At 44.1% G+C, this 27,753-nt stretch overlaps 1 protein-coding gene across 1 annotated transcript; it reads left to right on the top strand.

Annotated features, from left to right (window-relative positions):
- The first annotated feature begins 1,177 nt into the window (after positions 1-1,177).
- Positions 1,178-27,753, top strand: DUSP10 (dual specificity phosphatase 10). Its single transcript, XM_062571777.1, has 4 exons — positions 1,178-1,270; positions 2,866-3,711; positions 23,672-24,046; positions 27,423-27,753. The coding sequence occupies exons 2-4, from the start codon at positions 2,910-2,912 to the stop codon at positions 27,686-27,688; spliced, it is 1,443 nt and encodes a 480-aa protein (XP_062427761.1). The 5' UTR covers positions 1,178-1,270; positions 2,866-2,909; the 3' UTR covers positions 27,689-27,753.

Below are 27,753 nucleotides of genomic sequence, written 5' to 3' on the forward strand. Positions count from 1 at the left end.
GTTGCTGAACCAGGAAACACTACAATAGATTTTTGCACCGTGGGGAAGGAAAGAATGCAAAAATCTCATGCTGCTGCCAGAGAGTGCTCCAGTGTTTGATCAGTAGATCCATACAGCTTGAAAATCAATTTTCACCTTTTGCCTGGTCGTGTACCCGTAACAAGGGTGAGAGCTCGTTATTTCTCCCATGTCAAAGGTCTGATGGAAAGGATGAAAGGGACTTACGCTTGTCTTAGTAACTAGTTCCTAAAAGCTTATCCTCAAGCCTATATAACTTCCCTTTTTACTCTAGGAAAGTTTAGTCTAATCCAAATGTACATGATCTTTGCCCAATAAGGACCAGATGGCAGTATGCCAGAAGCAGGATGATCTATATTTGCGTAACACGGAGTAACTATATTCAATTTAATATAGAGGTCATGCACACAGAGACTTACAGGCCTAGCAAGCTCTGAACTGCACACAGAGGACCCTTTTTGGCACTTCCAGTGATCTATCAGCTTCCACCCAGCGAGTTTATTGCTTTTCTAACTGAAGCATGTCTTTGTTAGGCAGGGTTACGTGGAAGCACATTCAACAAGCAGCCGCCCGGACGCAGTGCCGCAGCGCAGAACGAAGCCGCTCGCTGCAGAGGTTGGGAAGGCGGCATTGCCCAGCGGGCTCCCCGTGCCAGCTCGCCCGGGGAGCGGCGACACTAGCCACTCTGCGCTGCTCTGGAGCCGGCCGGCAGCCTCGCGGGCCGGGCCGCGCCAAGCCGCGCCCGGCCGCGCCCCACCCCCCCCTTCCCCGCCAACGGCCGCGGGGGCGGGGCCAGCGCCGCCGCCTGCCCCCGCCCGGCCGCGGAGAGCAGCTGCTCCCGCCGGGCGCGGGCCGGCACCGCGCCCTCCCGATTGGCTGGCAATGACATCACCACCCCCCCCGCCTCCAGCGGCCCGGCGGAGCGGCCCCGCCCTCGGCCCCGCCCCGCCGCGGCGCGCCGCGCTCCCATTGGGCGGCGAGGCCGCCCGCCCCGCCCAGCGGGGAGCCGTACATTTACGCTCGGAGCAAAAGAGAAAGTAACGAGGATGGTGCGGGCGGCGCGCGGCGCGGCGCGGCCGGGGCGCGGGGCGGGCGGCGCGCGCGGGCGGGCGGCGGCGGCGGCGGCGGCGGCGGCGGCGGCGGCGGCGGGAGCAGCAGCAGCAGCAGCAGCAGCAGCAGCAGCAGCAGCAGCAGCAGCAGCAGCAGCAGCTGCGGGGGGCCGGGCTGGGCCGTGACCCGCGCTGTCCCGACGGTGAGTGCGCAGCGGCCCCGAGGCGGCTGTCCAGGAGCCCCGGGCAGGCGCGGGCGCTTCTGCCTGCGGCGGGTGCTGCGGGCGCACTGCTACGGCAGCGCCTCCGAGTTCGGGGATAAAACTCGAGTTGTCTCTTTTCTCTCGCTTTTCTTTTCTTTTCTTTTTTTTTTTAATCTTTCTCCCTTTTCTTTCTCCCGCCCTCCCGCCCTTTAGCAAGGGGAAGTGGGTGATTTGACTTGTTTTAAAAGCTGCATTAGTTGAAAACGCTTAGCATTTGCTTGTTTTCTTACCTATTTAAGCAAGCAGAAGGGAGGGAGGCGGCAGGAAAGCGCGGATACGCTAGAAGAGTCCTCAGGTGAGCTGCTCTGTGCAGGTTGCTCTGCCTGAACCGGGACACCCCATCCGCTGTCACCCGGGCTCGCAGGCAGCACTATTCACGCTTAAAGGTGTTTTCAGGCTCTTTGTGGTTAAAGGCTTGTGGAAGAGGGCTGCTTCCTCCGTGCTGCCCTGAGAGGAGCTCCCCTTGCTCAAGAGGGACAGCTGTGCCTTTTAAAACAAAACAGGGCTGATGCAAAGCTGAAGTGAAGCAGTGTTGCAAGCTGCTAGACAGTCCTTGATGAAATGTTGTGCTAGCTGAATAGTTGTTAGGATATATTTTTTGGAGGAGAGCATCAACTGCTCTGAAAATCCCTGGGGAAGGGGAGGTGCTGTCTGGGTCTTCTGGGTTTTGGTCTCCTTTTGCTTTTACACGGAGGGGAAGCTTGTGTGTTGTGTCTTAGCAAATGACAAGTGGAAGTTTGTAAGGACTGCAACCTTGGGGGTAGAGCAGACCCCTATTTCAAGAAGCCCTGAAACATCACAGGGAGGGGGGATCTCATGCCTCCAAGATCACTGGAGAATGCTAGCCTTCCTCAGCCTTTAGCTGGGGAGGGGGGTAACTGAAACTGGATTAACATCTGTAATGGGAAGATGCAAGTTCAAGGCATGCACTTGCATTCTATTGAAACTTTCAAAACCTAATATTCCTGTTTTCTCTTTCCCCCTTTTTTTGTTTTTGTTTTGTTTAGTTGTATGTAGTTAAATTTGCAGCTATCTTTGAGAATTTATTCAAAAGCTAATTTTATTTCAGCTTGCTGGGAAAGTTATGTATCACTGCTGACATATTCAGCTGCTGTGCATTCCTCCCAGCTGTAGAGTTAGTCCAGTAGTTGTTTCCTTTGCTTACTGCGAGGGAAAGAAGAGAACATGCCTCTTTTATCATTATCAGTTGCATGCCTTGCAGCAGTGTTTCAGAATAGTTCAGCACCATCTGCATGTAGACAAATGCTTCTCCCTGGGTGAAGCTGCGCAGTCTAAGCTAGTTGTATATTCTGTGTGCCATTTGCATTTGTGCAAATAGCTGAAGCGTTCACTGCAAGATTGAGAGTTTTCTTTTTTTGGGGGGGGGGGAACAGCAGTGAAGCTAATAGTTATTACAATGGATTATAAATATTGGGAAATTGATTTATGACATCTGTAGACTTGCCTGATCCTACAATCTCTTTCCATTGCTTTTCTCTTCCCTTCCTCCCCCCCCCTTTTTTTTCCTCTTGCAGGTAGATCTCGAGTTCTTCTTGATTTGCTAGTGCTCAGCTTCCTCATGCCTCCGTCTCCTTTAGACGACAGGGTAGTAGTTGCACTTCCAAGGCCGGTGAGACCTCAGGATCTCAACCTTTGTTTAGACTCTAGCTATCTTGAATCTGTCTCTTCTGCCAGTGAGAGCCACTCCAGTCTGCTCGGCACTGCTGTCGTGTCCCTCAAGACTGCTAATCTCACGTATATGCCCTCATCTAACGGCTCTGCACGCTCCCTGAGTTGTGGATGCAGCAGTGCCAGTTGCTGCACTGTGGCAACATACGACAAGGACACTCAGGCCCAAACTCAAGCGAGCACCAGTAGCGCCCACGCCGGAGCGTCTACCTCCTGCCCTGCCAACCAGATGGTCAACAGCAATGAAAACGCCGGCAGCTTGAGCCCGCTGGGTGGAGTGGGGAGCCCAGTCTCGGGCACAACCAAGCAGCTAGCTAGCATAAAAATCATTTACCCCAGTGATCTGGCAAAGAAGATGACCAAATGCAGCAAGAGCCATCAACAGAACCAAGGACCTGTCATCATTGACTGCAGGCCTTTCATGGAGTATAATAAGAGCCACATTCAAGGGGCTGTTCACATTAACTGTTCTGACAAGATCAGCCGGAGAAGGCTCCAGCAGGGCAAGATCACTGTCTTGGACTTGATCTCATGTCGGGAAGGCAAGGACTCATTCAAGAGGATTTTTTCCAAAGAAATCATAGTTTATGATGAGAATACCAATGAGCCAAGCAGAGTAATGCCTTCCCAGCCACTCCACATAGTGCTGGAGTCACTCAAGCGAGAAGGCAAGGAACCTCTAGTCCTAAAAGGTAATCTTGCACCTTCCCCCCATGTAATCTCATGGTTTGTTTTGCCATGCATCTCTTTAGCAGCCATATTAAAAGTTCTGCCATAAACCTTGCTTAAGGTTGATTTCCAGGATGGCCTGTGTGCCTGGGGTCGTGGGTGGCAAAGCAAATGTATTCCATCGACAAATCATGGAGCTGGTAGCTCAGCAGCAAGGGTTGTTTGCTTTGTCTCTGACTGTTGTCCTTGAGTGGTGGAGGGAGGTGGGAGTTGGAAGAGGGAGGAAATGCGCTTCCTAGTGTCTGTCTGTGTAGACAAAGAATTTCCCCAAGTGTTTGCTCTAAGTATTTATAGCCCAAGGGGCAGAGATCCAGGAGGGTGTACTTCTCTCCTCAAGTCATTTTAGATCATCAGACTGACCTTTATTTAGCAGCTTCAGGCTTGATTATTTTTGTCCATGTAAAACTGAACTCATAGGTGTTGGAGGCAGATAGGCAGTAGGAGAGTAAAAGGGAGGAGGAAAGACAAGTGAAGCCAGCTGGTCTATGGCATTGCATCATGGGCTGGTCCTGCATGAGTTTTGAGGACGAGTCAGTGAAACTGGAGCAGTCATGCCTTATTCTGGTGGAGCAGGTTTAGAGTATGGATAGATACAGGGAGGTATTTTTGCTTAAAAGTCATCTGAAAGGGTTGTATGTATGTGTATGGTTGCACATTTGTTTATATATAGTTTTCCTTTAAAAGCTTCTGATTTAATGTGTTTTTTGATCTATCCCTTAATATTGTAAGGGAAAATGAGCCCTACTGCTTAGGGAATCCTTTTCGTAAGCAGCATCCAAAGACGTTTCCCTCTTCCGTTTTATTCTGTAGATCTATTTATAACAGTGCTGCCCTCTAGGTTAAATCTCTTCTTCCTGGGGGTTTATGCCATTCAGACACATAGTTGTTAGAAAATGGCTATGGGACTGAGAAACGCAGAGGGATCTGTTGTTTAGCTCATTATGTATACTTAATTCACGTATTCTTTTTCCCTTTAGAAGTTACTTCTTTCAGTCTACGAAATACAGCAGCAGGCTTCACTGCACTGATATCTCCTAGAAGAGTCTGTGAATGAAGTAGAGAAAATAGGCCAAATGTATGGGTCCTGTGAGGTCCTTCCCTTAGAGTATATTAGACTCTTGTGAAAGCTTAAAACAGCACTGGGCTTTCCTGTGCAAGTAAAGCATAGTGAGTAAATAGTTATGCTGGGTTTGCTTTGACGCTTGTTATTGGTTTCCAGTATGCTTGTATTGAATCTTTCAGGTCATGGTGGTGCCCTTAAGCTGTACAAAATGGAGAAGATCCTCCTTGTAGAGTAAAGTTACCGCTGAAGTGCAATGTTGCTGGTGATAAGGCTTTCTGTTTAAGCCTTGCAACTGGGCACTCTGCTGGGTTTAACAGGGTCCTTGCAGTGTTGTTGGGGCAACTTTTTCTTTTAGATGATGGAGAAATGTTAGCATGAGTCTCAAAGACCTGCTGAGTAGGATTCCTCTCCCTGAACCAGTTCTGCCGACAAAGTTGAAATTGTGCTAGAAGGAAATCAAAATTCTTTGCTTTTTGGAAATAGTAATTGGCTGGGCCAGAGCAGACCTCAGCTGGGAAGTGGGAAGCGAGGAGAGAAGAGACGAGCGCATTTCCGTTTTCACCTTAACTCCTCTCCCATCTTTGAAGTGGGGCTTGAATTGGGGTTGAGTGGAGTTGAGCATATGGTAAAGCAGCATTTAGAAAAGCTCTATTTAAGTTTCCGAGCCTGGGGAGTGGTGCTAGAAGTGCTTGTTATTTAGTTTCACTTGTCAGATAGAATTTTTTCCATCATGCTTCAACAGCACTAGCGCTGATGGGGAGTGTGTATGTGTATATATGTGTGTGTGTGTGTGTGTGTATACATACATGTCTGTGGGTTCAGGGATTGCAATGAAACTGGGAATAGCTTATGGAGCCTTCTCTACTTTTTTTTTATTTTGAGCGATTTCTTTTGCTCGCTGCAGTTCGATCCTAATTTATTGCTGGCCCATCTGATCCTCTGTTTTATGTTTGTAAACACTGGTTGCTAGCCTGGCTGGCCAAGTTTATGTCTCCCTGAAGTGGTGCCACGTTCTCCATGTTTGGTGTTGCCTGTCAGCCCAGCAGCCCTGTTGCTGTTTTCGTGGTGTGGTGTCGTGTTGTGGGGGGAACCTGATCAGCAAACCTGCAGGCCCACAGCGGACCGGGTTGAGTTACAGCGTTAGCTTACCGTTCTTCAGGGTAGCGAGGTGGTCCGGTGTGTGTTTAGGTTTAGATACCTGAATCTTTGAGTGGTATAAAAATTCGGTACTGTTTTCAAAGGCTGGACTGATCTGTAGATACATATGCATAGGGTACCTTACCAGGCTCAAGTTACAAAGAAAGGCCTTGATTTATTTTTAATGTGACTAGCAGTCACGTTAGTGTGAACTAGCACTCTGACAAGAGAGAGTTGGGGACTTTGGGTCTATGCCATTTTATAGAGGGATTTAGACAATTCTCTGCCTCTCTTATCTCTGCTTCTTTGCTGCTGCTTTTAATATGGGCAGTTTCGGTCATCAGTGCAAGATTTGCGTTTTGATATAAGCCTTTAGAACAAAGGTTTTATTGTTTCTTTGTCCAGATAGCACAACAGAAGTCCTATTTTTACCCCCCCCCAAATAAATAAATAAATAAATAAGAATAACATACTTGGCCTTAGGCGCTGTCATGGCTGAAGCTGCTGTTCAGCCTGCTCGTAGATGAGCAAAACCAGTGACAAGAGCCCAGCGCCTGTTCTGCTTGAGGCGAGTGACAAAACTGTGTCTGGATTCGGGGGGGAGGAGGGGGGAAGAGCTTCACGACATGGCTCCCGGAGGGCTCGTAGCCCTGGGTGGGCCTCCTTGGGAGAGACACAGCCCCATCGCACCCCGCAGCGCGGCATGGTGAAATCGTCACATAAGCACTGGTGTTTCTGCCTTACTGGAAGGATTTGCTTACCCTTAGAGTATAACTCATAGTGGAAGTGGCCTAGGGTCCTTTTATTTATTTATTTATTTATATTTTATATTTTTGTGTGTGTGTGCGCGCGTGCTTTAGTTTGCTACTGGGACCTGAAAATAGGAAGCCGGAAACTCATTAGCATTCAAAAGAAAAGTGTTGTTTTACCAAGAATGAAATGTTTAGATGTGGAGTTAAGCGTCTTTTTCAAGTTAAATTAAATCTACAAATGAACTGGAAATGAGAATTGAAACATCTGTGCCAAAACATTTCAACAGCTTTTAAAATGAGAAAAGTTGCCTTTGTCTTCCTAAACAGTGACTGGAGTGGGGCAAAAAGGGGCTAGGGGAAGAACCGACCAGTGGCAATCAAAGCTAGTTGCTTCTCGCTCTCTCACTCTCGCTCGCTCGCTCTCGCTCTCCCCTCCCTTTCTTTTTTTCTTTTTTTTTCTTTATTTTTTTTGCCTTGGTTTAAGGAACTCATTTATTCTCTGGCTTTGTGTTTTCTCATTGCTCATCTAACAGGAAAACAAATGAAGTGACTAGCTCTCATTATAGCAAGGAGTATAAAACATGCCAGCAGACCACTTTATGCTTGCTGCCATGGTCTAAGAATAACTTCCAGATCTCTTACCTCACTGAAGTAGAGTATCAGTGAAGTTAAAACAACTGCAGAGAGACCAAGGGACTTGTAAAAGAAATAAGTACCCATGTTACATTGTACCATGTTAATACAAAGTAATATGATTGACTGCCTTTGCAATACCTGACCTGGTCATATTCTGTTGCAAGTGCTCTTACAGTTCCACAGTGACAGCATTACTTTAAGCCCGAATTGAGTTACACTGCATAGGTGTAACTGAGAGCAGAACTCGACATAATGGTTGATGAAACCGGCTGATCAACAAAACATAGCTGCCATTTATTTCCACCAGAGATCTCAAAGGGTGCTGAATAATTATTAGGTCATGATACTAATAGGGAAATGTGTATTTTTAAGTATTAAGTAATGCATGTTTAAAACTTGACATGTTTTAAACTGAAGAGTGTTCTGCCTATGCTACAGGAGAAATCTGGCTTCATCAGCCACTCAGGAAAAACTTATGCTAGATCTAGTAAGCAAAAGTTTCTACTGAGACTTCACCTTTGTTTTTTAGTCTGATTGCTGGAGCTTAAAATCTTATCTTTTTTCCACTGGAATAGATAGTCTTATTGGCCTTAACATTTGAACACTAGATGTGTATGTGTACCTATTTCTATATGCATAGATAAAACTTGGGCAATAAGGTTGTTGAAACCAGAAATTTCTGTAGTTCAAATTACTGCTTCTGCACTGACTTGTTTCTGTGCACCTCTAAACCATGCCCATTCAACAGTAATGGGAAGTGTAGCATTTCCTCTCAGATGATGGCATCTTAGAGTTTGATGTGCTGGCATGCACTAGTGCCCGTCAAGGAAGGCACTGCCTTCCTTGGAAAGAGGAAGGGGGAAAAAAGTGTATTTTTGTTTGTGTTTTTTCATTGATTTCCTCCTCTAGCAGTCTGGCTTCTCATACCCTTGAAAATCAAAAAGAATTAAGAAGCAAATAGTTTCCCTAGGCTGATATCTCTATTGTTTGTGAAGAACAAAAATCTGGCTCCAGCTCTTTTAAATTCTGGGGGTATCTCCTGCAATGTTCCTGGCAGACAAAAGTTGGTTATGAATAACTGAATGCCTAATATGCTGTCCTTCCTCTTACCTTGTTGAAGATGTGACAGTCTACCTACTAGTGAAATCTCTGCTTGCTGATGATTTTTCTTTTTTTTGTTTGTTTTTTATTATTATTTTTAAGGTGAATGTAATCTATTTGAGAGGTACAGTTGAAAATGTAGCTATATTTGAGATTTGAATGGTGTCTGGATGTTAACAATATAGACTTTTTTTTAAGACATGTGCATGCTTTTCCCTCCACCATCTAAAGCAGCAGCTGGATGGCTTTTATTATACTTAGGAACACAAAGTTCTTGATAAGATACTGTGGCTTTATCAGGCACTTGAAATGGAAGATCAACCACTTGTCTATAGGCTGTGACTTCTCCTCTACTCTGTGAAAAGGCATGTAACAATTAGTTTTATTTATGCAAGAAACTGAATAAATGCCATAAATAACAGCATGCACACAGTCTTCATTCTGCTTTATCTTGTGTGTTTGCTAACCAACCATGAGAGCAATAATTCTCAAATATTCAACAGGGCCTACAGGGCTACAGAAGACATCATACTTTGTTTAATAGATCATAATTAAGCCATAAAGATGATCTAATGCTTTGTCCCATTTTGCAAAAGGTTGTTTGGTGCCTTGGCCTTGTGGGGATTTTTTTGGTAGGCCTGGGGAACACTGGCTCCAGAAACCACAAGGTTGACCTAATTATGATGAGCCTTGTTTGCATGGAGCTTTTTCACAAGGTACTTACCTATATCTGTCTTCAGTGTTTTTAAACATCTCTGTACTGTAGAAATTAAACTTTTTTTAAAAAAAAGTAAATTGGAGGTTTTCATTAGCACAAAGTTGCCTAGTAAGCCAGCCTTTAAAGAAGAATGCCAGATATCATGGCTTTCATTCTTCCATTTCTTCTCTAAAAATTATAAGAGCTGGCAAAGATCCTATTGAGAGAACACTGAATAAAGATTCTTTTTGGAGCAATTCTTTTTGGAGCATCATATTTATTTGCATCAGCTTCATCTGGCAAGTGTTTCAGATAGGTCCTTCTGCCTCTGAGCTGTGGTTTTGATCCGATGAATGTGTTTATAATAGTGTAATAGTTGTACTGGTAAAACACTCGTTTTACTGGCCAATGCTGCCGGATTGGCCAGGCTAGAAAACTGGCTAATAGTACTTACTGGCTGTGCTTCTTGGTGCGTCCTGTATGGAGGCAGAACAGGAAGCTACCACAAAAAGTACACATGAACAGGCGCTGCTCCTATTTTTAAAAATGTTGCAATGGGGTTATTTCTGTGGCTGGAAGGTTCTGGGGCACTTGTGCTTTGTGGCTGGATTGACTCTCCCTGCCCCAGTAGCTTCAGTAGCAAAGCTGTGGGGATTTTTAATGCCTTGTGACTTTTTAGTACAGGAAATACTTTGCTTAATAGTTATGATTAAGCCAACCTTGTGCTTGAAATCCTCTTGGCTTACTAGAGGTGGTTTTGATGCATCTTCCCCCTGCTCTGAAAGCTGTTGGTTCCCAGGTAGCATGTGTCCCTTCAGATGTTCTGGACCTGGAGAACATCATTTTGGGTCTTCAAGAAGAGGGGCAGATGGGAGAGGCAAGTCCCTCTGTTGCACCACACAGGCTAGTCCAGCTAGACTATACCCAGAGCTCTACTGGCTTGTATCCGGACAGTTCATGTCTTTACCTTGGACTGTCTTCGCTGGAGAAGTCTGAGGTTAGCGCTATCAGGGTGACTCTAAGTCTGTCAGCATCTGCTGCCAAGGGAACACAAATGCTCATCAGTAGCTGTGGGACAGAAGCCACTGCTCCCATAAGCATTAGATACTGCTTTGCACTAATGCGTCATTCTGTTTCCAAGATAATAGCTTTGAAGGAGGAAATTAACGGAAAAAAAGTTGTGTGAACACATTGGTTCTGACTTCACTATGCTCTGACTTTAAAAAATCTCCAGGATGTCCGAGTTAATTCCTGATTGATTCACTGCAACAGTGAAGAACTGTTTCTAATTAAAGGTAACAAAAAAAAATGTCACCCCCTCATCTGCACATGCATGTGAATTAGCATATATCTTTTACAATAACTTTGAAAGATTTGGAAACAGAAAATAACTTGCAAGCTTCTGTCAAGTTAGTGAATTTAACTGTCTGCTTATTGTGCCAAAGCATGATATTAAAACTTGTATAGGCTAACTAATAATGTTATAAACAAAAGCTATTGTTAAAGTAATTGACATGTATTGTGTTAATGATGGGCTCTTTAATTTCTCTTGGCTGTGGTCTCTTCTAAGATGATGGGAGTTCTAGCCATTCACTCAATTGAAACTAAGGATAAGCCTCTTGCTGCTTTTTGGAATTTGCTAGCATATTTTAAGTATTAAAAATGTGAGATTAATCTTATGCTTATATGTACATCTATATGCTTTTATATATGTGTGTGTGTATATATATAAAATATAAAAGCAATTTTGCACATTGATAAAATGAGCTGCAAGTTAGTCTAGTCGAGTATTAGGCAGTGTTATCTCTATCAAGGGATAACGTGGTGCTTGGTTACTTATTCTCCTGTGGAGATAAGGAGACCCAGTTTATTTCAAAGGATTTGGCTAAAGAGATCCTTCTTGCATGGAAGGAATTCCTTGATTGCTGTTTAATTCCAGATTCAGTGAATATACATCTCTTTAGCTTCCCTGTTGCCAGCATGCATGCAGATTTTCTTGATTCTGGAATATGAGATGTAAAATGGGCCAATTCTTGTGCTTTGGATTTTTTTTTTTTTTTTTTTTTTTTTTTTTTTTTTTTTTTAGGGTCTTTCCTTGCCTCTTTGGCCATTAGGATCATCTTCCCTTTTCGTGCTCCTGCTAGGAAGAAGAGGTGCAGCATAGGAGGTGAAGATGCACAGAGGAGATGCCAGAAGAAGCTGGTTTGCAGCAATGGTCTCTCTGAGCTTGCTGGTGATAAACATGACAAAATGCACCTTTGTGTGTGCAGCTGCAGCTGTGCCAGCTGCGGACGTGTGTGTGGTTCAGGCAGCTCAACTGTTTGGCTCAGGGCTTACTACTTTTTCCAGGAGTTCCTAGATAGAATAAGTCCAAGGTGGGAAACTTACAGCCCTGGGCATACTGCTGTGCTGTGGCTTCAAGCATCTTGTCTGTGGTCTCATTCTGGACTGGCTTTGGGACAGGTGGTGAAGGCAAGTGGTGGCCCTGGTAGAATGACACCTCTGTGGAGTTATGCGTTGGGGCTGCTGCTTGCCGGCACAATGCTGTCACCCAGGTGACAGCAGGGCCCTGTGGGTAGGAAGCTGCAGGCTGCCTCCTTTCTGGGCAAGGAGGCCTGCCATAGTGGCAGGGAGTACTCCTCCTGCACAGACAACCTGCAATCAGTCAGCTTGTAAACAGGCTACTCTATTAGTAGATTCCCATCAGAAGCCTTCCAGGAGAGGGTCCTTGCATGCAGGCTATACTGCTGCCTAAAAACTCCCTCCAGCAGCTCAGTCTTGCTTCTTTGCTTGGTTCCCCTGCCTGCACAGGGAACCGTTCTGTGTGAGGTGAGACTGAAATGGGAGTCAGGGGCTCATTTCCACGTAAGAGAAATCGGCACCTCTTGAACTGCCTTCTCTACAGTAAATACTTATCCCTTCTTTGACTTGAGTTTCCTCCACTGAGTTCTTGTATGCATGAACTATGAAGTGCGCACAATATTCTTCCTGATGGCTGGGTGATTTGCTGGGTACTCAACTGCTGAAGCATTGCTGTGAGGTGGAAAAGGTATGTGAGATGCTTAGCACTGTGGTGGTCCTCAGCCTGCGTCTGTCAACAACTCTGAAGTCTACATGATTCAAGTTGGCAGTGATGGCTGGCCCTGGTTTTCACATGGCAAGGTAGGGGATGGCTTGTGATTGGCTAGTACCAGTAGCTTGCTGCTTTTATTTTGACCACAAAAAGTGGTATTAGATTATACCAAGAAGGTATCCTTTACTTTTGATTTTTTTTTCCCACATACTTTGAGATATTTTTGCTAGAAAGTGATAAATGAGAGCCAGGTATTAGTAGCTTCTAGCCAAAAGGATAGAAACACTTCGTTTTAAACAAGGTTTTAGGTTCACTAGGCATGAATAGAATTCACACTAATGCTGATGTGGTGTAGCAGCACCCTGTTTCCTTTTCATGTCAATGCTACATGTTGCTGGTGTTTCTGATGCAGAGCAACAGCAGTTTGAACTGGAAAAAAGCCTTCATTCTCAGAAAAAAACAAAACAAAATGGATTGCTCTATCATTAGAATGAAACTGTCTTGGAGTTGTCCTTCGAAGGGTAAATTGAATAAATAAATGGCTGAACCATGAAAATGTTGATGTTCTCAAAAACTTGCAAATTGAACAAAATGTCTACTCCTGCACATCCAGGACTGCAGACTTCTGAAATGATCCCTGGACTGCTCTTCGAATGTGCTGAGACTGTGTCCTCTGCACTGCTTTCAGGCTCTTGCATGCCAGTGCATGATCACACCAGCTTCTGGTTGTCTTCATGTAAAACTGCACTGAAGGGCAAATGCACAAGTTGCATTATAGATGCATGCAATGATGGGTGATCAAAGGAGAGAATTGGTAATAGTTTTTTTTGTTTGTTTTGTTTTTTTTTTAAAAAAAAAAAGCATTTCAGGCAAGTCTGGTCTGCCCTACCCCTTTGTCTGTGAAAGCAGACTTGTAGCTCTTTGTCAATGTAAAACCTTTTGTGGTATCTCTGTTGCATTAAAATAGTTTCTCTTCCCTCACTGTCATTTTCTCTGCCTCCTTTATACATAGCTTTAACATTTCTTGATGACCTTTCTGTTAATATGATTTCCAGTGGGAGCATTTCGCAGTAGAAGTACGTGTTCCTTCAGGGTTTACATTGACATTTCCAGTGATTATTTAATTGGACTTCATGTTAGCTTAAATCTCCATGGGAAAACATACTTCTGCTATGAGAAGTTGTAATGTATAATTTTCAGTTCCTGCTTTAAATGCTTGCTCTCCAGGGAGAGCAGTCGTCATCTGTTGCTGTAAAATCACAGTAATGTGTTTGGGACACGGAATTTCTTTCTCATTTGCAATTACATATTATATATAACTTTAACCAAAAGTAAGAACAGTCCTTCTCTTCTTTCACCTTTCTGACCACTCCCTAGGAATAACTCAGTGCTTTGAAGGATGCAGTCACGTAGTTTGTTCCTGTGAATGCTCTTTTTCTTTCAGACCGTCTCTGCTCACCCAGTATATGGAGGATTTCCAATTACAAAACTGCAGTCATTGTTCTCAAATTTGGTTTGAGAAATATAGTTCAGAAATTCTGTCTGTTTGTAATCAGAACTAATTTGTATGGTCTTGTAGTCCTTGGAAGGTGAAAAGCAAAGCAATGTGAGATAGTGCTATAATGAATGAAGTCATGCGTTCAGATGTGGGAGGCAAAATGGGTGAAAATATGACTGAGAGGGTAGTAGGAAAAATGGTAAGAGAAGGCAGCACAGAGAAGTGTCTCTGGAGGAAATAAGAGCAGGGAGTGGAGGTGGGCAGAGCCAGCGTCCCTTGGTGCAGTCCAGCAAAGGTGCCTTTGGTGATCTCTCTCCTGCCTCACAGGAGGGGGAAAGAGGGCCTTGTTCTGCTGGTGATGTCCTTCAGGAAAGAAGGCTGCGTTGTTACTAGTGTCAAAGTGACAAATAAAAGTAGATAAGATCAGAGATTGCAAGAGGCCAGTAGGAGAGGATATGCTGTGGCAAGAGATACGAGCAGCACTGAAATGAATTTAGAAATAACGTGTAAATGTGTGCATGTGTGTGTCGATGCTGAAAGCTTATCCTTTTTATCCTGTGTCACTCTCTTGACTTTTAAAGGGACCTTAAAGCAATCATGTCAAGGATGTGCTTGTAACTCCTTTAGGCCAGAATTTGCATATAAACCAAACTCTCTGGATAGTTCCCACATGGAAAAAAACTGACCTTGCAAGTTCTGTGGAATGCACAGTTTTGCTTTTTTTTAAAAGTGCTGTTGACAGCTTGATTAGAGGGAGAGACTAGATGAGATTGAGTGTATCAAGGTGGAAGCAGTTCTTTGTGAACTATGTTTACTTTTACTTTTTTTGTTTGTTTAAAGCTTAATCTTTTGTGGCAAGGCTGATATTGAATGCTGTGTGGGTGACAGGGGAAAGAAACCCTGCAATGGGTTGTTGGAACCTGCTGCAGGCAAACTCTGACAGGTGAGAAGTAAGTCTTGCTTTCTGATCTTGTAAGCATATTTCACTTCTTAGTAGCGAAAGAAGTGAAGTCTTCAGTCACTTGTGCCTTCCCCTCCTCCTCCTGCCCCATTCCAAAATCTGTATAGGTTCTTGAAACAAATGTAAGCCAGAAAAAGATACTTACATTGTGAAAGGATGGTGAATGAGGTAAAACTTCTACTCTGAGGAACTCCAATGAAGCTGTAGTAATGAACTTACAATTTCTGCTATAACAAAAGGGAAATATATAAAACACTCAGTATCACTGTGTTCTCCTTAAACTGCAGAAGGATGGGTTTCGCCCTGTTGTGGACTGGACCTCATTTTGGTCTCCCTCTTTTTTTTTTTTTTTTTTTTTTTTTTTTTAAATACAGTTCCGCTGAAATTGAAGGAGTTACTTGTAGTTCTGTCTAGGTGAGTGTGGTCTGAATGGTCCCCACTTCCTTTAACAGAGGGGAGTTGCCCTTCTTCTCTTTCTTCCTGCTATGTGGGCTGCTACAATATTTTCAACCATGGAGCAGCACTTGAGCTTTCTACAGCAGTGAGGGCAGGCTGTGAACAGTCTGGACACTGACCGCTTGGGAGTGGTTGTGGTAAGGTGAGAAAGATCTGTCTTTGAGAGTAAAAACACTCTGAACTGATGTACTTGAATTGGCCATGTTGCTTTGGAGGAAGTATAGGAAGCAAGGTCCTTTCCTGCCTGCTGCAGAGAGAGGGAGTACTACTTGGACAAGGAAGGTCTTGGTGTACCAAGAAAGCAGCTGCCTGTGATGCACAGGGAATTTCACTGTCTGAACAGTGCTTTACAATGAGCAGAGAATGATCCCCAATGTGTACTGTGAATGCTTTTTGCTATGACTGAAATGGTGTCAGCAGCAGTTGTGAAGAAGTGTGGTGGCTAGATCTTCAGCTACATGATTATTTTTGCTCTTGTTCTCCAGGCACTCCACCAGTGCCTAGTAGTACTTTTGATACCTTGTAGAACTACCTACTGCTGCTTGAGCTGGAAGTAATGGGAGGCAGAGGGAGGACTGGAGAGGAAATGCAGAGTGAAAGGTGCTTTCCAACTGCTTTTACTGTCCTTGACTTCTGCTTACTGGTGTTCTTGGAGACAAGATGGCAGGATGGATGGACCTCTGAATTGGTTATGGCCATGTGTTTAAAAAAATCTTATATTGAGTGCGAATAGCTTTGTTGAATGTCTGGCTCCTGTTCTCTTTAAATCCCCTCTTCTGGGTGATCTATCTTCCCCTCTCCCCCTTCCTTAAAGGTTGCATGCTCCACCATTAGTTCTTAGTGTGCTGAAAAGGGGATCTGTGGCTTGGATCTTAAGAGCTTGGTTCCACTGTGTTTTCTGGGTTTGTGTATCAAATACTTGAGCTCTGAGGTGGCTGTGCCTGGCAAGCTGGAGCAGAGTCTGTCTTGCAAGCCACGGAATGCATCAGCACTCATTTAGAAAACTTTTGAGTGCCCAACCCATGGGCCTCTGAGGATTGTGCTTCTTTCAAGAATGGAAGCTTCCATGAGCATTGCTCGTATTTTTGTAAATAGTGAGTTAGGAGAACAAGAATTTATCTATTAGCCGTTTATTGGAGGGTGATTCAACTGTAAGACTTAATGCCTTCAGTGGCAAAGTTACTGATTTCGATGCCCATCATCTTAACAAAGAGAGAGGGAGAGGAGCAGGGTATTACTCAATGGAAGAAAAGCCTGAGAGATGACTATATGAGACCAAAAACCATAACTAGTTTGTGTGCAGAAAGAGAAAACAGTACTTTTGACAGATACTCTCAAGTGGAGTTAAGGCTATTTCTGTGCTATAAGCTTCTACAGGCATGGCTTTGTTGGTTAGAGGTATGAAGTCACGTGACCTGGATGGTTGTTGTGGGATTTGGCCTGAACTGGTAAAATTTTGCTTTGCCCTATAAAGCTCATTTCCCTTGGGGGAAGGAAGCTGTGATGGATTTGCTGCTAAAAGTGTCCCCATGTTGGCAGAGGAACTGCATCCCTCAGAGCAGCGTGGTGCCAGAGTGTTCTGGTTCCCCCCCCTGCTTGGGAAAGCGCTTCCAGCATACCTGTGACCTGGGTGACAAAAACAATTATGTCTAGATAAGCCCAGCCAGCCTTGGCCATCTGTAAGCCAGTTTGTGAAGGTCAGGACAAGGAAGGTAATGCCTGATAGAGTCAGTGGGTCTGTGGTGTGGGGCTGTAGCCTGAGCCAAAGGGGTAAAGATAAGGAAGGACTGCGCTTGTGAAGATAAGCGTGTCTTCTGTCAGTGCTTGAGTAAGATATGTAGCAACATGACCCAGATTGGTTCATACACCCTAGCTGGTGCTGCAGTCTGCAGCATGCCCTCCTCGAGGTAGCAAGAACAGCCTCTTGCTCCTGCAGTCTCACTGCGGTGGCTCAGCATCGAGGCACCACACTGCAGTGGGACCATGGATCGCCACTAAAAGCGTGGCGTGTCTTCCCTGTGGAGCAAGCCTGCTGGCTGGTACGGTACTGGGGCCCCGTGCGTCCAGTCCCTGCTGCGTGGTGGGAAGGGGCGGCCACAGCGGGCGGTTGGCACAGAGCACGGCAATACCTGGCCTGCAGCATGCCGCTATTTTTGTACGTTGAAGTTGCGCCTGCTTAACCTTGAGGCATCCTGCACTTTGAATTAACTTGACACAAAGTCATCTGTTCATTAATAACACAGAAGCAGTTTAATTGTTGTCTTAGTGGAAAAATACATGAGACTGTCATCAGCTGTTGCTTCTGGCAGTGCTTTTCTACAGTAATGTAAATAAATGAGGTCACGCGTTTAAAGGAACAGGCTGTACTTGCACAAATTCAAAGCGTCATCTTAAATGCATACACACTGATTGTTTAAATATCTTCTTCCTGTTCCTCTTATGCCCAAAAAGCTAGTTACTTAAGCTATAGCACTTCAACTTTACGCACAGTCAAACTTAACTGTAGGAGCTGGATTTGTAGTGCAGATACTGGGAGGAAGCATGCTGAGTAGGTGTTCACAAACTTGGGCTTGTTCCTTAACCCTTAACTCTTCTACTAACACAATTGATGTGTCACTGAAATCTCTCCCTTGTGAGGGCTCCCTTGCGGGAGTTGCAGACAGACTATACCTTCTACTGCTACTTCACAGCATTGTGGGATTTCTACTTTTCTGTTGCCTTTACAATACTATAAAGCCAGTTCAAAAAATAATCAAGGATGAGCAAATCCAGAAGTCCATCTGAATAGCTCTGAAAGCTGTATGAAAGGTTTGTTTGTCTCTAGGGATCACATGTTTTGTCTAAATGTGGATCCCACATCTGCAGTCTGTCATGTATAAAAATGTTCCTGTTTTCAGTTGTTACAGGAACACACAGTACCTGCCACTCTCAGAACAAAGTGTATATGGCCACATGAATGAGGTAATGCAAAGGTAGGATAGATATTGCTTGATGGTCAGGGTATTTTGGTAACTGCCTCTGCATAAGCTCTTCCTGTAGTGGGAGTGGAGGGAGAGAAAAATGCACAGAGACCAAAAAAACCCAAAAACAAAACAAAACAAAAAAAAACCAGCCTGGGTAACCTACTCCCTTTACAGTGAGGTAAGTACCTGTTTTCAGGTAGGAAACATTGCAGACTACCAAAACATACCGTAACGTGTCATAAGTTCCTATTCTAGCTTATATGGTCGCCCTACTGTAGAGCAACAGTAATGATTGAATGAGGTATCGCGGAAGGTGTGGTGAAGGAGGGCAAATGTCACCGTACTCTACCTTTATTTCTTATCTTTAAAGAAAACAAAAATATACCTTTTTATTTTTAAGATGCTTGTTCCAGTTGTGTGGTCATGGCCCCTTGTAAAAGCTGATTGGCTTTTTTTCTGCCATGTCTTTTTGTCTGTTTTGCATCATGTTATCCTTTTCTCTGATGGCAGATGACAGACACCATTTTTGGCTTAACTTTCTTGCAAACACCAGAGCTACTCTGGCTCCTGTGCAGCTGCTCATCTGGCCTCATAATACTGGTGCAAGCCTGGAGTTCCTGGGTGGCTTTGGAGCTCAGAACTGAGTGCAGCTGCTGCCTCGGTGCTGCTCAACAAGAGTTTTTGAGAAGCATTAAGCAAGATGCTTGTGGGCAGATGTTTGCAAAGAGCTTGAACAAACAAGTCTGAATAGCTGGAACGTGTATGGGGCTGACTTGAAACTTCCTAAAAGTTTTGACATCTCAGACAATCAGAAGTCTGTTGTTGCTTACTAACTGTTCTGGCGCGATAGCATGGTGGATATGTCATGCAGCTTCTGTTGTGATAACTGTAAAAACCTCTGGCTCTTCACATCAGCGACTAACATGAGTGCTTTGGTTTCTGATGTGTTTCTGTACATAGCAGGCCAACCTGTTTGTCTTGAAGCATCCTTTTTCCTTGATTCCATATCCCTATGGAAAAATACTGTGATTGGAAATCCAAAGTATCCTTTCCTGTCCTTGACTTCACTGGGATTTGGGTAGGTTCAGTCCTTTTGAAAACCTACCTAATATCCATTTTATAGCAGAGCGTGTGCAAAAGCACATGGCTTGTTCTTGGCATCAATGCATGGGATGTATCCAGCATGAATCCAGTGTGAAGTGTGGTGTGATGTGTGTGTGTTGTTGTGTTTTTTTTTTTTTTTTTTTTTTTTACTAAGAGTAGGTAATTAAAGCTATAGGGTATATTTGAAGCTAGAAGAGACTGGTTACAAACACTACCTTCTGTAAAAGTGAATGTTAGTAATCTAACTGCTGGCATATTGTTTTCTGTTGGTGTGTTGCACCTTGAAATGAGTGGTCTTAGGTTTCACAGCTGTAGCTCAAACTGCACTGCCATGCATGCTAAGAGTCTTCTGTGATATATTAGCTGTGTGCTTAGGGTACCTGCATATGCTACTTCTAAATTGCAGCATTTTTTTATTAGTGAAAGGCTTCTTTTAGATTCAGCTTTTCGCTCGTGCTCTCTCCCTGTTTAACACCTCCTTTTTGTCCCAGGTTTTGGGGGGCTTAAACAGCTTTGGTCATACAACAGATTCTGTTATGGCCACAACTGATGTGTTTTTAAATCTATACTTCCAGCTTCCTTGTGCTTTGGAGTTTCTGTGAGTAGTAGGGATATAGACAGGTTCTTGTCCTCATTAAGCTTCATGAATGAACTCTTAGACCAGACTTGCTATAGCTAAGTGCCAGCTTTTTCTCTGGGTATTGCCTCTTATTTCCCACCTCCTTTCCCCCTTCTGCATGAAGACCTTAAACAATGAAAGAGCAGCCACCTGTCAAAAGGGATGCCGACACCCCTGAATTACTCCATGTGCTGAATTTATATAGTTCTGGTAGAGTATTCATCCCTTCTTGACTCTATGCCTTTTTTTTTCCACTGGTCATAAAGAATTTCACTTGGGCTTTTTTTTTTTTTTTGGAAGTATTTTTTTAAACATGCGACAAACCTGAGTGCTATACATACATGAGCTCCATTTAAATTACATTAGTGCTACGTAAATCAACTAGTATGCTCTGTGCTAAGTGCAGTGTGAGTGGAGTAAGGCACCTATGTTCCTGTACACTGCTTCCTTGTTCATGTGTCTGAGCTTAATTCAGCTTAATACTCTACCTAGTACTGCATGGTTTCAGGAGTCAGTGCTCTGAGAATTGCTTGGACTGACATTAGGAAAAGGTGACTGCTTTACTGATGGGTGTCAGGAAAGAAATTGATGAGGTTATTTCATGTTTTTTAGCTGCTACACAGTACTGGTATTTGGGCATCTTGCAAGTGCTGTGTTTTGGATCCCCTTCCCATCCTTTGGCCAGGCAACCATGCTGGAGTGGTGAGGGTTGCCTGGCACCTCCTCTTGCTCGCCTCTGGGTATGGTGATAGAGGAATTCTGCATGCTGTGGTGATCTCTTGTCCTCTCCTCCTTGTTTTCACCTGCTGGATCCAAGCTCTCATGCAGCACTGAGGAAGAATTGGCAATAGCAGCAACAGCATCTTCTAATTGGCAGAGCAGGTGGAGGCACCGAAAGAAAGATGCGTAGATAATGAGAAAACAGCTTTCTCCAGACCTTCCAGCTCTTATCTTACAAGGCTGCTGGAGAAGCAGGATGATGTTTGCCACACCACAAGTATATCAGTACCTGAGAGATGAAGCAATAGGATCCTATTTCTGCCTGTGACCAGAGGACTTGGAGTGTTGAAAAACAAGCATTAAGGCTAGAGTCACTGTGGCCAAGCTGCTTATTCTTCAGGTGTATTCTTGGGAATCCTAACACACACTGGATATTGTTTAGACAGAAATACTTAAGTGGAATGGATTGCTTGCCTGTGTAAAAGCAGAACAAATTTTGGATTAGGGCTGAGAATAAGAATGTGGATCAGGGTTTAGCCTTTAGCCTAAACTCAAGGCTGGGGCTGTTGGTTTGAATGAATCTTCAGATATCTTCAGTTTGGGGGCCATGGTCACATTTGCTTGCTTGAGCTTCCTGAGAAGATCCTGTCAAGGCTAGGTGATACAGCTGTCAGATGAGCTCAGGCTTTTTGTCGTTCCTCTTCCTCCCCTCTTGTTCACCTATTAACTTTGTGAGTAGAGAACTTCAAGGTAGATGTTTGTTCCTTGTTCTGTAAACTGCAGAACCAGCTGAAGATAAGTATAGTTTTGAGGCAGGGGAAATATTCTGCATGTTGTTTGTAATTCTTGGATTTTTCTGAAAATGTGAGTTAACAGCATTTAAAGGACGGAAGTCTGGACTTAAAGGGTGAGGAGCAGGCACAGGTATTAAAAGAAGATATCAGGGCTTCAGGTGCTTAGAGCTAAAATGGCAGACCCTGTTTGGCTTTTCCTTGAAGTACTGAAGCTCCATAGGTGCCACCACTGTGAAGATTTTGTGGCTGTATGATATATGCATCCTAGTGCACACCTGGAAGTACTCTGTTCTTGACACGACTGAGTGTCTATATGTTTAGCTTCTGCTCCTGTGTTCCTTCTCTTGGCATGCATGTCCATCCCACAGCAGTGGCTGGGGGTCTTAATGCTGTCTGGGAGATTAGGACTTGAATTGCTTCAGTGGAGGGGAGGGAGTTGAGCCAGTGTGAATGTTCAAGGAGGTGAAAATACAGAAAAGGAAGCAGCAATCATCCTTTGGTTGTCAGCTGAGTCTTGAAAGGAGGAAAGGTATGAAAACTTGCCCTTAGAAGAATCCAGAACTGAACTACAAGTGCCTGGAGCCAGGATGAAGGGCTGGGATTGCTTCTGTCATCAGTGTGGGACCCAAATATGCCTCATTTCCTCCCTGTTGGCTGATTCTGGGTATGTATTCTGGCTAAGTCTGTGTGTTTGCAGGCTTTAGTTAAGCATCTACTTTCTCAAAGCCCTGACTGGTTGTGAGCTGGTCAGGGGTGTCTTGTGCCCAGCATGTACTGTGTAGGATACTGGAATGGTCCTGGGTGGGTCCCATCCTATGGGACAGGCACTTAGATGCTTGGTCTTGTGGTGCTTGAGACTTCGGCATTGAAGTCCTTTGTATCTGGTCCAAAGCCCACTTGACAACATATTTTGATCTGTTTTAAAAATCTTCCTCTGCTAGATCATTGTGGGGAAAAAAACATGAAAAAGATAAATAACCTTTTTTTAAAAAAAAAGCAGGATGGGGACATTCAGCATTTATTTTGGCTACTGTAAATCCTTCTAGTAACTTCAGTGTAGTTCTTTTCCCCCTCCCCTTCCACTTCTGGATTTTTTTGGCTCACATTTTAACTAAGTGCAATTGAATCTGAACACTTGGACTGTTTCAATGTGCTGCATTACTCCAAGTAACCTGGTAGAACACAAACATACTTCTGCATACAGGCAGGAGGACATCACTGCATTTCTTTCTGCCTTTTCCTTTTGAAGGAGGCAAAGGCAAGCCCAAGCCACCTGTTAGCATTACATCATTGGCTCCCAGGAACGCAGTTGTACCAAAGGCCTTAAACAAAGTAGTTCTTCTTGTATTGTTTGCACTCAAAGAGCTGATGTCATGCCAGCTGATGTCATTGTATGCTTTGTATAATCACTATGGAAACCAGGCAGGTGGGGAGCCTGGGGCTGATGTAATTGCTGAATGAGGTGTAGAAAGAACGTCTGCTTTTCTTTCTAGTTCTGTGGAGCCACCCTCCTGAAAAGAGGAAAAATGCTGCTTTAAAAAAGAAAACCCAGCAACATAACTTGCAATAAAGCCAGGGAAGATGCTGAGCCAAAAATTTCCTTTTCCCTTCCCCCTCAGATCCATTTCCCAATCCATATTAATGCCCTAAAAACAACTCTTGATAGGTATTTTCAGTCAACGGGGGCTGAAAAAGGAGACCTGTTTGCCCCAGGTTAAGCAAGCACCTCAGTCCCTGATAGGTTATGAGGACTGGTGCTCTCTTGTTCAACTGCACAAATGTGTACTGTTCTCACGAGTGAAGTCTGAATGAACTACACCCTCCCTGCGCTGACCCTCGCCTGTCAGAAATACTATGCTCTGTAGGTGCCCTGCAGGCCTGCCCTCTGGCAAATAAATAAGCAATGGCTGTGAACAGGCAAAGTTAAAAGACCTGTTCCAGCCGACTTGCTGTTCTACTTTGGTACTTATAGTTGTTTCGCTTGTGGCTTGAGAATGTTTTCAGTTTTGGATAAATGCCTTTTCTTCTCACCTCCTCCGCAGACCTGTAGGTGAGGCAGCCCCCGTGTACTGATGTTGCACAGAGACGCGTTTGTCTGCAAACGTGCTCTCTGGCACCGTCGGCCTTGGCAGCACCGGGATGATGCCTGCTGCTGATTCACACTACCACCTCTATTGTCAGCATTCACCACCATGACAGTGGTGGGGAGATGAGGGGGGACAGTAGAGCCTAGATTCTGTTCTGATGGCCGCTGTACGGCTGAGGGAAGGCAGGTCCAGGGTGGCGAGCTGAGAGCTGTGCCTACCTCGAGGTATCTAATTGCACTATCTGCTTGATCTCTTTTCCCAGGCGGCCTCAGCAGTTTCAAACAGAACCACGAAAACCTTTGCGACAACTCTCTCCAGCTGCAAGAGTGCCCGGAAGGTGGAGGCGGCGGTGCATCTGCGGTGCCCCCCATGCTACCTCAGTCCATCCCTACCACACCAGACATCGAGAATGCCGAGCTCACCCCCATCCTGCCCTTCCTCTTCCTCGGAAACGAGCATGATGCTCAGGACTCGGAGAAAATGCAGAGGTTGAACATAGGCTATGTAATCAATGTGACCACTCACCTGCCCTTGTATCATTATGAGAAAGGCATATTCAACTACAAGCGGCTACCAGCCACTGACAGCAACAAGCAAAATCTCAGGCAGTATTTTGAAGAGGCTTTTGAATTCATTGGTAATTATTCTTGACTGGAAATGCTTGTTTTTACCTGTTATAAGAATCTTGAATGAATTTTGTGCTTCACTAACTACTCCAAAGGCTGTGTAAGGTTATATTTACTTTTACTTGCATTATCGGAAATGCTGAGTGCCTAGTTTCTGCTAACTTTTGCTCTTTGGCATCTCTTGGTTAAGTAGCTTAGGGGTATGATTTTTATTCATTGATAATAATGCCTATCTCCAGCCCTCCAAATTCAGGAACCCCCACAATACTGAGATTTTCATCTCCTCTTCCTAATTGCTTTACATTTCTTAGGCTTTACAGTAACTTCTAGTCAATTTTTCTTAGTTACTATCTTTAATGAAGACTGAATCTCTCCTAATTCAATTTCAAGAGAAAACTGAACTTTCAGAAGTCTTATGGTAAAATAAATGGAGGTGATAGCTTTTTGTGTGTGTGGATCAGTGGGTGTGGTAGAAACTTGTGTTAATAGTCTGCAAAATACTGTATGCTTCATGAGAGTTCAGCCACAGAAATGCATCTCCATCTGAAGTTGGGGATATTGCTGAAGAACTGATCTGATGTTACCCATATGTTGCTCCTAACCTTGCTATGATCAACACATGCTTCTTACTTAAGTTTACTGGTGTACCCATCTGTCCTAAAGCCAGGCTGCCTCTCTCAGCAGGTCTGGTAACCTACTGCTCCTTCAATGAGGGCATCAGTTAAGGGAAGACCCTCAGAAGTTTTCAGTGCTATTGCCCCTGGCTGTACCTTCTTGGGCACAGCTGCATGTGTGGAGCTCAGCCTTTTGCAATGCCCTGGAGCTTAGTGCCTTTGGTTTTCTAAAACATACTGGGTCTGTGGGGAGGGAGCAGTTCCTTTTTCTGCCTGCAAATGACCACAGTTTATGCTACTTGATTTGGAGTGTGAGTACATTTAGACTTGTTCATGTTGGAAACACTGTCAAGGTCAACAAGGACTGTGCTCTGGTCATGGGAAATGCAGGTGCAGGGTGTGCTGAATCCATATGGTGTTGCCTTCTGCTGGGCGCTGTGGGAACCTCTGCTCTGAGGCAGGCTGCTCTTTAGCACTGCCTGGTCCTCCTGTATCTTGGCTGGTGAGGTGAGGATGGAGGGTCAATGCACTGATGTGTACAAGCTGTAGTTACCTCATTTTAGTGAGGATGAAAAAGCAGAGTGCTCCTTACATTAAAACTTGACTCTTACTGTTAAAAGGCCTTCTAGGAGGAGCCCTTGGGATTGTCATCCTGCCTCTATAGTGCAGAGAGTACTGAAGGATCTCTACCCAAGAACCAATTTTTTCCTATGGTTCCTGACCCAACCTCAGCTCTACCAGTAGTGTTGCCAGGTTGCTGAGAGAAAGCTGTCCTGGTGTTTGTTTACCTGCTTTGTAGTGTTCAGGTATTTATCGTATAAAAGCAACTCTGCCGTTGTCAGAGCCCCCTGCTTACTGAATGAGTTTCCCCAAATTATTACTGTATGTATGGGAAGGCAAACCGCTTTCCTTGGGGAAAGTGAAAGAATGGAGCCATCTGAGGATGAGGGAGAGGGAGTCTTCCTTTGATCTCTTCGGAAGGAAAGCTGGGTCAGGAAATCCAATAATACCTTAGATTTCTCATTCAGTAAGACAAGGAGATGCAGGAGGCAAATCCTGCATAAAGAAATTGCAAAACTCCATTAACATCTTCTGGGGTGGGAGAGGAGGGAAAGTTCCACATCCAGCATCTGTAGGATCTGCAGGGTTAGAGCTCTTGAAGCCATGCAAAGATAGTGTGAGGCTTGTGACCTAGCCAAGGGCAGAGGAAACAGCCTTGCTCTGAAAGAGTTTGAAAGTAAAATGGCTTTGAGACACTTTCTGAAAATTACAACTTGATGGTCTGTCTTTGTTTTTGATAAATATTTCTCCATTTTTTTCCCCCACAGCACATTTAGCCAGCTGAGAAAGTAACTAGTTAAAGCCTTCTCTTTCTTTAGTATAAGCCTCAAGTTGCGTTTGAGGAGGTGTAGAAACGTTTAAACAGCAGATCATTACATCTATTTAAACATATTTATTAAAATTAAAAAAAAAAAAAACACAACCAAACCCAGCTTTAGACTAGACTAAAGCCATAGGAAGTAAAATCATCAAAAACTCTGAGAAGGTGTGTCAAGGGGAAAAAATATTGTTACAGAGCTTCAGTTTTCTTAAATCTAACTAGCAAAAATACCTGGAGGAAAGTTGGCTTTGCTTATGCTTTCATAAAACAAATTAAATTTCTTTGACTCTTTGGTTACCCTCAGCTGGCTGAAACATCACTGCATGCAGAAAAGATGCACCTTACTTCTGGTCTGGCTGGATTTCACATAAAATCTTGCAAACTAAATTCATGCTGCTTCTGCAGTGCAGGACAAAAGATGTCTAAGCCAAATGTAGAGAGGGAAGCCTCCCTAAGTTTGGCCCGTGTTGTTTGCTTTTGTGTAGGTCATGCGTCTTTTTGTGGGGGGGAGAGAGAGACAGAGTGTGTGTGTGTGTGTGTGTGTGTGTGTGACGGTTGTGCCTCCCTTGTCCCTTCCCCACCAGTCCCTGAGAACCTCTGGAGAGGTTCAGCTGTGTTCAGCAAATCAGTTAGGAAGAGTGATGGCAAATACCCTTTTCACACTGCTGAAGTTGAAAAAATTGGACTGAGGGGCTGAGAACAAGTAGAAACACACAGAACTTGATACACAACAAGAAATGAGGAGTTATTTGCAGTCTCCTGCCAACATCGATGGAGTCTTGCTAAGGTATAAAAAGATAAAACTGCTACTTTTGCGGAGGTGCTATAGAAGAGTGCCCAATGGAAGCTCATTTCAAGAATAACTTAATAAAAAGCTCAAATAATAAGGTTTTGAAATAAATATATATTTGTTATGAACTGAATCTGAACATATCTGTTTTTGGAAAGGAGATGGCTCTCTTTGAAAGTTGGGGAAGTTAAGATGCTGAGATAACACAGCCAGATTGTGACAGAGGTGGAAATAGAGTCAAGGCTGCCTACTTCTTTGTCATAGGCTTTGACCTCCTAAGAAATACTCCCTGGCAGTGCACACAAGCAGTAGAGCAGTGTCTCTGAATGTGTAGTTGATCTGATAAAGAGACATAAGCAAATATGAAGATCTTCAGTGTTAAATTATCCTGTGTTTTTCATATTGAACAACTCTGAAATGCTTAGGGAAGATCAACTGGAGTGGAAGGGGAGGAAAGGCTACTGTGCCTATTTAAAAAAAAAAAAAAAGATTTTTTTTACTGTCTTAACTTTTTTTCCATTATTCTTAATTGCATTGAGATTTTCTGATTTGCAAACTGGCAAAAACGTTACTTTCTTCTTTTCTTTCTTTCTCATTTCCAGAGGAAGCTCACCAGTGTGGAAAAGGTCTTCTAATTCATTGCCAGGCTGGTGTATCGCGATCTGCCACCATAGTTATAGCATACTTAATGAAGCACACGCGCATGACCATGACGGATGCCTATAAATTTGTAAAAGGCAAACGACCAATCATTTCTCCTAATCTTAACTTTATGGGGCAGTTACTGGAGTTTGAAGAAGATCTAAATAATGGTATTACACCACGAATTCTCACACCAAAGTTGATTGGCGTAGAAACTGTAGTGTGACCATGAAGCTACAAGGAGTGGGTTAATGAAGGGATTAATATGTTCTTCACCTAATTTAGGGCAGT

This window comes from Rhea pennata, chromosome 3 (assembly GCF_028389875.1).
Source record: "Rhea pennata isolate bPtePen1 chromosome 3, bPtePen1.pri, whole genome shotgun sequence".
Lineage (NCBI taxonomy): Eukaryota > Metazoa > Chordata > Aves > Rheiformes > Rheidae > Rhea > Rhea pennata.